The sequence below is a fragment of the Phyllostomus discolor genome, chromosome 5 (genome assembly GCF_004126475.2).
Source record: "Phyllostomus discolor isolate MPI-MPIP mPhyDis1 chromosome 5, mPhyDis1.pri.v3, whole genome shotgun sequence".
In the NCBI taxonomy this organism is placed as follows: domain Eukaryota; kingdom Metazoa; phylum Chordata; class Mammalia; order Chiroptera; family Phyllostomidae; genus Phyllostomus; species Phyllostomus discolor.
The window spans coordinates 71652568-71666502 of NC_040907.2; the positions used below are offsets into that span (position 1 = coordinate 71652568).

Here is a 13935-nt window from a genome sequence, read left to right on the forward strand (position 1 = left end):
TTTCCCTCCTAAGTCTGCCAGTTCATTTGTATTTTTCATTTGGTAATTTTATTCTTCATGATCTTTATTTTAAGAGATTTTTTTGGTGTTCTCTTTAATTTCTTTGAGGGTCTAAAGTAGTTTATATCTAAAAATTTCTTCAGTATTTGGAGTAAATTTTTTAGCAAATATTTTTCTAGCTTTCATTTCTATTCCATTATTGCATAGGTTCTATGCCATATTATTTCCGATTATTTTTCATCTTTAGATTCTTCCTGCTTATAAGTGTGCTATTTAATTAAGCAGAGAGTAGGTAGATTTTTCATGGGATTCTTCCCTTTTTACCCAGGTACTATTTTAATTTTATTCTTGGAACTTGAGTGGGGGGTTTGATAGTAATGATTCATAACCTGTATTTAGTTCTTCAGTGACAGGTTTTAGGAGAGCTGGGAGGATATTAAAGTCATTAGCTTTGAGATCCCAGTCATGTAAATGTTCATTGAAAACATGGAGTGGCTGAGATTAACTAGGGAGAGGATATATAATGAGGGGTGAGACGATTGACTTGGACAGATCTCTGAGGTGTGTAGTACATGGAAGCCAAAGTATTTCATGAAGTGAGGAACGATAGTTGGTGTCATGGGCTGCTGCAGTCAATGTCACATGTCAAGTAAATTGAGTGTTGAGAAACATCCATTGGAATTAGCAACATGGGGGTGATTGATGACATTGCACAGTTTCTGTAGATTGCTACAGGTTGAAGAATGAATGAGAAATGCAACAGGCATAGAAAACTCTGAGAAGTTGAGCTACAGAGACGAGGAAAGAAAGGGTAGTAGTTGGAGAGAGTTAGAGGTATGAAGGTATGAAGGAAAGTTTTTTACTATGGGAAGGTTTTGAATATGTATACATGCTGATATAAAGAAACCAGAGGAAAGATAGATTGAAGGTACAGCAGAGAGTAGAGACAGTCAGTATGAGGTTCCTGAGGAAGTGGATAGGAATTGAATCCAGAATACCTATGCAGTAATTTGAGTTGTGTAGGAGGAAGAATATTTCCTCTACTGTAGCAAAACAGAAGGAAGAATGAATAGGAGCAAATGAAAGTTATGTTGGGAGCAAAAGCAAGTTATAATGTTTGAGGGTAGACAGGGATCTAGGAATCCTTCACTGAATGAGCCAATTTGTGAAGGAGAGGAATATGGCTTGACAAGAGAAGAAAAACCATTTCAAATGGGGATAATAAAATGGATAATATTTACCATTGTTTTGTTCAATTCTTGTAAATCTTATTTTAATGTTATGATATGGCCATTTCTATAAATATGTATATGAGTGACATCTTTATTATTAAAAACTGTTTTTTTTATATTTCAAAACATAGTAAGTTCTCATTTAACATTGTTGATAAGTTCTTTGACTTTAAGTGAAATGACAAATAACGAAACCAATTTTATCATAGGCTAACTGTTATAAAGAAGAGTTAGGTTCCTATGTAACTCCACAATGTTATGATAAAACAACATTGGATGAAATAACATTATTCAAAGACCTGCTGTAATTCCTTGTCTATTTGATTTTTGTAATACATCTTAAAATGATAAGCTAGGAAACAAATTTATATGCCAGTAAATATTTTTCTTCTGAAGAATGTTGAACTGTGATTGAATTTTAAATACTTACTGAAAACTGCTTTACAAGGTATCAAAACTGGAACAAGAGCTTCAAAAACAAAGGGAAAATTCAGCTGAAAAGTTGAGAAAAATGGAGGAGAAATGTGATGCAGCCATGCATGAAGCGGATTTGAAAAAGCAGAAAGTTATTGAGCTTACTGGCACTGCCAGGTAAAATGAATATGATAGTTTTGATATGTCTTCCTCTTTCAACATTAATAGTGTCTGAGTTTCCATATCAGATAATGTTCAGTGAAGCTTTTGTTTGAGGGATTAATTTCTCTACAGTCTGTGTTCCTATAGCATTTTGTTTTTACCTCCCACATATCCCTCCTACTGTAAGTTCCTTAAGACCAAGATATCTGGTTTATTTTTAAGGGTCTTCCCACAACAATTCCTTATACCTCATAGGCACTCAGCAACTGTTGTAGTGAATTAAATTGTGGAAGACCTTAAAAGTTGCAAGCAAAGATGTGCTCATACAGGAATGTGGTCAAATTGTTTATGGGAGGGAGTAACTTAACAGAATAAAGCAGTGGTTCTGTACCTTGACTGAACATTAAAATCATCTGAGGAGGTATAAAAAAATACTGATGCCTAGGTCTCACCTCTGAAGATTCTGATTTAATTTGGCTGGGCTGGGTCTAGGCATCAGTTAGTCAGGAGAGGGCCCCATGAGCTGAAACTATACCCAGCCTTCCCAGACCTCTTCTACTTTATCAGCAGAAGTTGACATAATTAATAATATGCTTATAATTAGACTATCATCCTACTGACAGGAGGCAAGAGCTAACTTATACACTTGAACTAAAACCACATGTTGCCCTGCTTCCTCTCCCCTACCGACAGAAGTCTTTGATAAATATAAAGTCTTTGTTCCTTAAGTGCAACTTGCTTCCCCATATGTCCTCAACTTTCTCAACAGGGTCAAAAGGGTGTCCTGTGTTTAAAACTAAGACCACTGTTCTTTAGACCATCTTTCTCCTATTGACAGATGTCTATCAACTAGTACAGCCTCACCACCAGTGTGTACCTTAATTCCTCAAAGATTAGTCATATCATAATTTTATCCTTGCTTATGCAAAACACCACTAGAAGCTATAGATTTTCAGGTCACCCCTCATCTCTGATACTAACCTCTCCATTTATTCTCTTTCCTTCTCCCACCTCATTCCACCTTCTGGAAGACTTTTATGTGTCCACTGGAATTCACAATCCATCCTGAGAGACATCCCCTATACTCTCTACTTCTTTTCTCTTGCTGTAGTAGAAATCTGACTCTCCCCTGAGGATGTTACTTCTTTCCCTGAAGTCCTCTAAAGTAAAAACTTTTCTTCACAGTTCTTGTACCACAGGGTTAAAATGTGGAATAGTGTACTATACTCCATGAACCTCATGTCATCAGATCATATTATCCCTCACTGTTGCTGACACCTACAGGCCACCCAACTTAGTGTTGCTCTGTCTAAAACCACTGATGTAATTATTCTGGGAGATTTCAATATACTGCATATGTATCTAGCTGATCCTTTGACACCCTAGTGTTTTTTTTAATTCTCCTTTAATGATCTTGATCTTTATCATACCTCAGCCACGCACTCACATGATTTGCCCTTGATCCTGTCATTTATATTTCAGTGTAATCTGAATACTATGCATCTACCCCCTATTATCCTCATTCACTTTTAATACCCCAGTTTCAATAATTCTTTGATCTTACCAGGACCTCTAATCTGTCATTCCACCACTGTCTCATTCTCTTAATATCCTCTCTTCTCTTTATCTAGCTTAAATTCTTTAGTCATTAAAATCACTGATTTGTATATATCCACAATTCCTTTACTTCACATATAACCACAATTCTCTCTTACTTTGTGGTACACAGCCTAAAAATAAAGTTAGACTACACCATGTTTGCATCTTTACAGAGGCTGGAGAAAAATCTAACCATGCTGATCAATCTTACTTTAATATAATAACTTCAAATTTTAAGTGTTCCCTTAATGCTACCTGGTAGTACACACCTTTGCCTTTTCTTTCAAAATTCCAACAACACCTCTCCAGTATTGCTTTCTGTTTTACTGAGAAAATTAAAGTAATAGTTTCTTTCTTTTCTTACCCCTACAATTTGACTTCAAGACAAAAACTCTTTATGATTATAGCTGTAGTCACATTTAGTAGTAAATGTAAGTCCTAAATACTAACAGGAAGATAGTTAAACTTTATAGGACACATCCTAGTTCCAAGAAATCTCTTCCTGAAGCAGTGTTTTCTCTGTTTCTCTGTTCTCACTATCACTTGTGGAACTACAATTTATGAAACTGTTTTCCTCTGCCAAAAGGTATTAGAGTTAAAATATATCTCTTATATATCTCCTCCAGCGTGTTTTAGCGTTAAAATATCTTCAGATAGAAAGAAAGGAAACTAATTTATTGAACACATTCTGTGTGCCAGGCAGTGTGTGAAGTAAACACATTAACTCAATCTTCAAAACAGCCCTAGGATCCACCTTCCCTCCCCGCCACCCCTGAAGCTGGAAGGTGAAGGGTTTAGCCAAAGAACATATATTCATGACCCATGGACACAGACAACTGTGTGGGGAATGCCTGAGGGAGGGCCAGGGCTGGGTGGAGGGGGTGTGCAAAGGAGGAAAAAGCAAGGACAACAATAATAGCATAAACAAAATACAATTAAAAAAATGCAACCTCTTCTCATTTTGTAATTAATATTTATGACTTTAGATGTAATAAAACCTATTATTTTAAAAGATTGGAAAAAAATAGCCCTATCAGTTTTTATTATCTCAGTTTTTAGAATGAAGCTGAAAGTCAAAAAAGTTAAGGTATGAGATGCACAATTTCAATGTGCTCTAAAACCAAGATTTTTTTCTTGTTACACCACTACTAAAATGTTCTCTTGGTGTTATATGTAAATGTCACTGCATATGAATGATCCTAACCCTGTTTTTTTAGTGCTGAGGTACATATGGCACTTGCTAGATTTCTCAAACTGCCTCTTTAGCCACTTGAAAACCTTTTTTTCACACTTGAAGAAGCCATTTGTTCAGCAGCTATGTTCTAAAAGTTTAGTAGTATTTTTGCAAAATCCTTCCTTTGGGCCTGTTTCCAATCTCAGGCTTGATTGTCCACAATAACTCTGCAACTGTAAGATGATTTCTGGAAAAAACTGTGGGTTTCAAGTCTTGTAAAATTTTGAAAGTTACGGAGAAATTTTTAGTATTGGATTATCTATGTAATAGTCAAAATCTTAAACCCTTAAATATTTGTTATATTATAGTAATGCCTCATTTATGTAGCATCGGGAAATAATGCATGGTTGGTCATAAATAAATAAGAGTGGAATTTATCTTTACCAAGTAGGGAAACTTTAAAACAAAACAAAAAGTTTTTTGATAGAAGTTTTCCAAAATGTATATGTTCTTGTTATTTTTACCTTCTTTGGGTGCATCAGGGTTAAAATTACATACGTCACTTATTATACCATAGTAATGAGATGAAACCTTTAGGAGTATAGAGCTCTGTTTATTTTTTACTTAATAGCTGTGCTTTTTGAGTATTTTTTGAAAATAATTTTCTTCAACTTTTTAACTGATGAGCTGTGACCTCTTGGTACTGTAAGCCAACCTCTTTGAATTATTATTGTAAAATTATGTTTTCTTTTCTTTTTTTTTTTTTTTAAATTATGTTTTCTATCTACTCTAACATAAGAGAAAAATTAGCCAAGTTAAAAGTCATTTACCTAGGATTTTAGACATGTAAAAGAGTCATTAGCACTTGTCTAATCTAACAGTTCTTAACCTTGTTGGACCATGGTCATATTTAAGGATATGGATCATTTCCTGTACATAGACATAACATATGCATACATAATTTTGCAGATTGTTTCAAGGGAGTTTTAGTTTTCCTGAAGTTCACTTATGGACACTGAAAAAAATCTTGAAAAATACAATTTTGTTTATGTTGCATTTATTAAAAAATAAATGCTTCCATTTGCAACCTCAGTTTATAAAATGTCAAAGTCCAAAAGAACTACAACAATAACAAAAATGCTGATGCAAAAGAACATTAGCTCTACCCACTATTATGGATGACCTTAACAATTGTTTAATTAGTGAATATCACTTTGGAATTACCAACAGATGGGCTTAAAACTTCCTCTCACCATGTTGACTAGCAATAAATAGTGGAACTTCCATAGTAGAATGAGCCCAGGGTAGCCTGAAAGTTAATAAATTTTCATGATTAATAATTATTTGTATTATCCTAGGCCATCAATTTTCAACCAGTGTGCTGTGGCAAGATTTTTTTTAATTTTTATTTATTTATTTTTAGAGAGGGAAGGGAGGTAGATAGGTAGAGAGAGAGAGAGAAACATCAATGTGCGGTTGCTGGGGGTCATGGCCTGCAACCCAGGCATGTACCCTGACTGGGAATCGAACCTGCGACACTTTGGTTCGCAGCCCACGCTCAATCCACTGAGCTATGCCAGCCAGGGCTGATTTTTAATATATGTAACATCTGACTAGTTAGGGGCACTGACCTCTTTTCCTTTAGATTGTCAAATAAATGATAGCAGCCAATGCAGTAATACCCGTTCAGTGTGAATGGATCAAAATTATACCTATACTTTTTTGTCAGAGCTGGCAAAAAATATATTTTGGGGGGGTGCTACAGATATTTAGTAATTAGGAAATTATGAATTTTATCTAATTACTCAGTAATTAGGGGAAAAAAAGGTTGAAAATTGTTGTCTCAGACAATGTGCTTAATCTTCCAGCTTCATCATCTGCTAAGCAAGGAAGTTGTACTAGTCTAAGAATTTCTAGTCCCTTTTAAAACTAAAAATATAACATTATTAAGAAATGTCTGAGGAGGTACTTCCAGCCAAGATGGAGGCATAGATGGAAACACTTTTCTTCCTTGCACAACCAAAAAAATAACAACAACCAATTTAAAAACCAAAACAACCAGAATTGTCAGAAAATGGAACTCTATGAAAGTCTAACCACCAAAGAGTTAAAGAAGAAATATTTATTCAGACTGGTAGAAGGGGTGGAGATAGGCAGCCGGGGTGGAGAGGACATGAGGCAAGGTGGTGGCTGGTGAACCAGTAGTCCCACATCTGCATGTGGATAAACCAGGTGGAACAACTGGGGAGCGAGACTGACAGTGCAAACCAGGTTTCAGTACGGGGGAATAAAGCTCAAAACCTTTGACTATAAGATCATGTTGGGGATGCAGTGGTGAGAGAAACTGCCAGTCTCACAGGAGAATCTATCGGAGGAACCCACAGAATCCTAGAAGGAACAAAAGCCCACTCATCCAGGAATCAGCACCTGAAAGGGCATAATACGCTTGTAGAAAACGAGGGAAGTGACTGAAAGTGGGATGAGAGCCAAGCAGCATTGTTCCCTTCCCCATATACAGTACCACAACACAGTGAAATGGGTTGCCCTGCCATGGCGAATACCTAAGGCTCCTCCCTTACGACATAACAGATGCCTGAGACAAAGAAATATGGCCCAAATGAAAGAACAGATCAAAACTCCAGAAAAAGAACTAAGTGACGAGGACATAGGCAACCTATCAGGTGCAGAATTCAAAACACTGGTAATCAGGATGCTCACAGAAATGATTGAGTATGGCCACAAAGTGAAACAAAAATATACAGGAAACCAACAGTGATGGGAAGGAAACCAAGACTCATATCAGTGATTTGGACCAGAAGGAAGAAATAAACATTCAACCAGAACAGAATGAAGAAATAATAATGCAAAAAGAGAACGAGAGGCTTAGGAACCTCTGGGACAACTTTTCAACATCTAAATCGTAGGGATTCCAGAAGGAAAAGAGGAAGAGAAAAATATTGAAAACTTATGTGAAAAAATAAAGAAGGAGAACTACTGTAATCTGGCAAAGGAAATAGACTTCCAGGAAGCTCAGAGAGTCCCAAAGAAGTTGGACCCAAGGAGGAACACATCAAGACACATCATAAGTTAACACAAAATTAAAGATAAGGAGAGAATCTTTTTAAAAAAAAGTTTTAATTATTTATTGTAGAAAGAGGGGAAGGGAGGGAGGAAGAAAGAGAGGGAGACAAACATCAATGTGTGATTGCTTCTGGCATGCCCCTTACTGGGGGACCTGGCCTGCAACCCAGGCATGTGCCCTGACTGGGAATTGAACCGGCAATCCTTTGGTTCACAGGCCTGCACTCAGTCCACTGAGCTACACCAGCCAGGGTAGGAGAGAATCTTGAAAGCAGCAAGAGAAAAGGAGACAGTTACTTACAAAGGAGTTCCTATAGACTTTCAGCTGATTTCTCAAAAGAAACTGAGAGTTTCTTTTTTGAGTTTCTCGGTTGCCTTAGAGGCAAGAAGGGACTAGAAAGAAGTATTCAAAGTCATGAAAGACAAGAATCTGTATCCAAGATTATTCTCTCCAGTAAAGCTATTATTTAGAATGGAAGGGCAGATAAAGTGCTTACCAAGCCCTTATATGAAATGTTAAAGGGGTTTACCTAAGAAGAAGAAGATCAAAACTATGAACATTAAAATGACAACAAACTCATAAGTACCAACACCTGAACCTAAGAAACAACAACAAAAACAAACTAAGCCAACAACCTGAACAGGAGCAGAGTCGCAGAAATGGAGATCATATGGAGAGTTATCAGCAGGGAGGAGGAAGGGGGGAAATGGGGGAAAAGGTTCAGGGAAAAAGAAGTATGATTGGTAGGTACAAAATAAACAGTGGGAGGTTAAATGTGGTATAGGAAATGTAGAAGCCAAAGAACTTGTATCTACGACCCATGGACATGAACTAAAGGGGGTGGATGCTGGGGGTAGGGGGTGCAGAGTGGAGGGAAATAAAGGGGGAGAAAAACATGGTACAACTGTAGCAGCATAATCAATAAAATATACTTAAAAAAAGGAAATGCCTGAGTAAAATGACTGATTTTGCTCTCCGATGAATAGTGTGGTCTCAGTGACAAATATTTTGATTATTGGTTCTTTATTTTCTGTGTTCCAGATTGTAGAATTTACAGATGAATGAGACACCTCTTTATGGATATTCTCAATCCCTGTACAGCTTTATAAAAGTTCATTATAGTTAGGTTGAAAAAAATGCTAGCCCTGACCAGTGCTGTTCAGTTGGTTGGAGCACTGTTTCATAAACCAAAGGATTGCGGGTTCCATTCCTGGTCAGTGCACATGCTCAGGTTATGGTTTGGTTCACGGTCAGGCTGTGCACATGGGATAGGCAACTGATTGATGTTTTTTTTTCCCCTATCTCCCTCACCCCCCTTCTCTCTCAAATCAACAGGCATGTCCTCAGTGAGGATTAAAAAAAAAGAAAAAAAGAATGCTAACCTTGCTAAATACTGCTAGGTAGTACAGTTATATTTAGCGGTATGTAATTGGTGCAGAATTACAATCTTTAAGTTGAACATTTAACAATAAAATAAGTGATTTGAGATTCTGACTAGACATTTTGCTGATATTTGTCCTTATATAACTGGAAGTCTTTGTTTAGTCAGAGACAATCAGTTGGTTTTTAAGTTTTTGAATTATCATGTTTTATTTTTTCTTTTTAATTAGACAAGTAAAACTTGAGATGGATCAATACAAAGAAGAGCTGTCTAAAATGGAAAAAGAAGTAATGTACCTAAAACGAGATGGAGAAAATAAGGCAATGCATGTCTCTCAGTTAGACATGATCTTAGAACAGACAAGGACAGAACTAGAGAAGAAAACAAATGCTGGTAAGCAACAGGTTCGCTGAGCCTTACTGCCTTTGTATTTATATTTAAAGAAGTAGACTAAAGTAAGAATTTGGGACAATGGAGTTGAAAGGGACAATGAATAGTCAATATCTTGCCTCTGATAGATGAATAAAGTTGGATATTCCTAATTATTTACAAATTTCTTATTAATAAATGGTTTATATATAGTTCCAAAATTATTCTCTTGTCTTAACAGTTAAGGAGTTAGAAAAGTTACAGCACCACACTGAAACTGAACTAACAGAAACCTTGCAGAAACGGGAAGTACTAGAGGCTGAACTACAAAATGCTCATGGAGAATTAAAAAGTACTTTAAGACAACTCCAGGAATTGAGAGATGTGCTACAGAAGGCTCAGTTATCGTTAGAGGAAAAATACACCACTATAAAGGATCTCACAGCTGAACTTAGGTCAGTTAAATACAAAGAAATGATACCACAATTACAAGTATTTCACTTTATTATTCTGAATCTTTGGGTCATACAATAAAGTTTGTTGTTAAATTCTAGATGTCTGAACTTCTCAGTCAGCCTGTTCCCATGCACCACCTAATAAATGCAGTAACTGCTGTTAGCTAATATTTTATCTTTAGCCTTTGGACCATTTTACACTGGCCCACTCCTATATTCTATAGTGGTTAAAAATGTGATTGGGCTAGCATACAGCAGTGTTTAACAGCAAAGTAATATTAATAATAACAGTATTGTTCTTTGTATTAAGCCATTATTTGTGCCAGTACTACTCCAGGGACTTCATATATGATCTTATTCATTTCTTTATAACAAACCTTTCAGGTACATACATCACGTTTTTACCCTTGAGAAAACAGAGGCTTTGGAAAATTAAGTAAAATATCCAAAGAAGATAGAGTGTTCGGAGAAGAGAATTAAACACAAGTCTGTCCAACTCTAAAATCTAAAGTTCTTAGGTTAGCAGCTAAGTTCACCACATGTATGGTGAGTGGAGATGGAGACCAGACCAGATCCAAAGGTTGGGAAATAGATTCTGAAAAGGAAAACAGAATTCCAATCCAGAATGTGAAATGTGGAATGACAGAATAGGGTAGAGAGCAGTAAGATGACCCCAAAACTTAAATGTGTCTCATGATTTATTGTAGGGCATCTTTCTTTTTTCTACCCACAAAATCATTTTTAGTAAATTTCATGTAACTTTAAATAGTATGTGTCAGACTTTCAAACCCCTATCTCCAGTAATAACCTATTTCCCAAACTCCAGACTCAAATATCTAATGTCTTGTTATCTCGACTTTGATATTTTTAAGAGGCTTCTTAAGCTTGGCCAAAACAAAACTCATGTTTTTCCTTGCCCTTCCTCTCTCGGTATTATATAATAGCTTTAACCAAAAATCTATGATTATTTTATCACTTGCCCTCCTTTTTTATAAAATTTAATCTATTAGTCATGTCAATTCTGTTTCCAAAATATATTCTGAAATCCATTGATTTCTTGGCCTCTTTTCTATTACCACCTTAGCAGAAGTCATCATCGTCTCTTACCTGGTCTGTTTCTGTGACTTCCCAACTGGTTTCCCAGTTTAAATTCTTGACCCTCCCCACAACCTGTTCTCCTCAGAATGGTTTTAAGTTTATGATTTAAAACATCAATCAGATCATACTACTTCCCTAATTAAACCTTCTAATGGCTTTCTAAACGATTCAGAATAGCACCCAAGCTATTTGGGAAATATAAATTAAAGCCACAATGAAATATCACTTAAACCATAATGTATGAATGGCCATAATAAAAACAAACAAAAACCAGAACAGAAAATAACAAGTACTAGAAAGCGGGTGGAGAAATTGGAACCCTTATACATTGCTGGTGGGAAACTAAAATGGTATAGCTATTGCACAAAACAGTTTGGCAGTTCATTAATAAGTTACACATGGAATTATTATATAACTTAGTAATTTCACCCTTAGATACGTACCTAGAAATAATTGAAAACAGGTGTTCAAACAAAAATTTTACACAGATGTTCATAGCAGTTCTTCACAATAGCTACTAAGTGGAAACAACCCAAATGTTCATTAATAGTTAAGTGGATAAACACAATGTGGTGGTATATCATGTAAGGAATATTATTCAGCCATGAAAACAAAGTACTGATATATGCTACACATGGATGAACCTTGAAAACATTATGCTGAATGAAAGAAACCAGATGCATACTACATAATTCCATTTATATAAAATATCAAGAATTCACACATCTATGGTGATAGAAGGCAGATTAGCTGTTCCCAGGAACTGGGGGGGGGGATAGAAAATAACTACAAACAGATATGGAATTTTCATTTGAAGTGATAAAGAAGTATTAGAAATAGATAGTGCTGATGGTAACAACACTGTGAATGTACTTAATGTAACTGAATTGTTTAAAGTGGTTAAAAGGGTAACTCTTGTATGCATGATTTTTAAAAAATTCAAGCTCCTTATTTCTGGAATACAAAATCCTATATGACAAGGTTCCTGTCTACTTCCCTACCTCATTTCATACTGTTCTCCTTCTTGGCCTGCCTACTTACTTATTTATGTATTTACTTACTTATTTATATTATTATTAGTATTATTTTAAATTCTCACCTAAGGATATATTTATTGATTCCAGAGAGAGAGGGAGGGGGGACAGAGAGAAACATCCATATGAGAGAAACATTGATGGGTTGCTTTCCACATGTGTCCTGACCAGGGACTGAATTCTCAACCTTGTGCCTTGACTGGATATTGAACCTGCGACCTTTTGGTTTACGGGACAGAACTCCAACTAATTGAGCCACACCATCCAGGGCATGGCCTTTTTATTTTCCTTACCAAGTTTTTCCCCCACCCTCCTACTTGCCACAGCTGTTTCTGTGGCCTGAAAAGAATGGTTTTATGACTAGCTTCTTGCCCTTCACATTACCTCAAAGGGCCCTTCCCTGGCCACCTACTCCAAAGTAGCCACCCAGTTACTATTTTGTTAGTATTTAATGCCCTAACATAGCACTTTGTATTGTGATTTGCATCTTTCTTGTTGAGTTGTTTATTATTTATTACCTATCAAGATCGATGTGATAAAGGACATCTATGTTGTTTACTATGAAGTCCACAGTACATAGAACCCGGACATAGGGGAAGCATCCAGTAAATACTTGGTAAATGGTTAAGTGAATGATTGGATGAAAAATGTAAAAATGAAATCTGAAGTTTTAGCTAATAGCTTAATTTTAGAAACTCAATTATTTGCATAGACAGCAGTTACAGTTATCATTAGAATTAATTTCATATCACATTTAGAATATTAATTTAGTCTTGTATTTTATAACTTTTAACTTAGGAGAATAATAAACATCTCATTAAAGAAGTTCAGAATCTATTTTTTAAAATGAGTACCTTTATTCAGTATTGTTTCATATTTAAGACTGGAAAATCATTTGAAGATTTTTGAGCTCAACACACCATTTTCAGGCTTTGTCATATCAGAACTTAGAGTTCAAGTTAAAATTCTCTGATCGCACCAAGATGCCCATCAGTAAATGAATGTATCAAAAAACTATGGTACATTTACACAATGGAATTCTATGCAGCAGAAAGAAAGAAGGAGCTCCTACCCTTCACAACAGCTTGGATGGAGCTGGAAAACATTATGCTAAGTGAAACAAGCCAGGCAGTGAAAGACAAATACCATATGATCTCACCTTTAACAGGAACCTAAACAACAAAACAAAGAAACAAGCAAAATATAACCAAAGACACTGAAATAGAGGACAGGCTGACAGTGACCACAGGGGAGAGAAGAGGGAATTTCAGGGGACATTGGGAAGGGTTCACGGGAACAAACTTAAAGGACACATGGATAAAAACTAGGAGGAGGGTGGTAATGGGAGGGAAGTGGGGAGGGTTGGGAGGGGGGGGCTGGATTGGGAGTAAAAGGGAGAAAACTATATTTGAACAATGATTAAAATAAAATAAAAAAAATTCTCTGATCGCAGGCTTCAGAGTAGTAGAAATCTTAAAATTGTGTTGTACTAAGCATTTTTATAATGCAAAATTGTATGTAAGAGTTTTAGGAGGATGGGAATTTATAAAATCTACATAAAATAAAATTATATGAAATATATTTATTTCTATTTATAAAAATATTTTGATAGTAGACTTCATTATATCACTATATGTAAGCCATCATTTTGAGTAAAATTTTATTTTGAGAAATACATCAGTTATTTACTGCGCTGTGGGTATCAGGGATACCAACCTCGAGATAAATGCCTCATTCAATTGTAATAAACTCATAGTTATTATATAGAAAAGACTTTCAAACATTCCCTTGATCTGTAGATGAAAAACTATGGGTATGTATTTTAAATTCTTTTAATTCAATCTAATTTCCTGGGAGTGCTTTACATTTAGCTTAAGTTGTCTATAATAGTAGAATTTAAGTTACCTTTTGCTTTTTTAGGGTACTCTATTAAAC

The 13935-nt window shown here is 35.7% G+C and overlaps 1 protein-coding gene across 3 annotated transcripts in view; it reads left to right on the forward strand.

Moving 5' to 3' along the window:
• The window catches only part of CCDC18 (coiled-coil domain containing 18), a 122830-nt gene that overhangs the window by 61798 nt on the left and 47097 nt on the right, over positions 1–13935 (forward strand). For all 3 annotated transcript variants that reach the window (XM_036026433.1, XM_036026434.1, XM_028511477.2), the window contains 3 exons: positions 1681–1823; positions 9274–9437; positions 9655–9868. In XM_036026433.1, coding sequence (XP_035882326.1) covers positions 1681–1823; positions 9274–9437; positions 9655–9868 — 521 coding nt within the window. The remainder of the gene's footprint in view (positions 1–1680; positions 1824–9273; positions 9438–9654; positions 9869–13935) is intronic.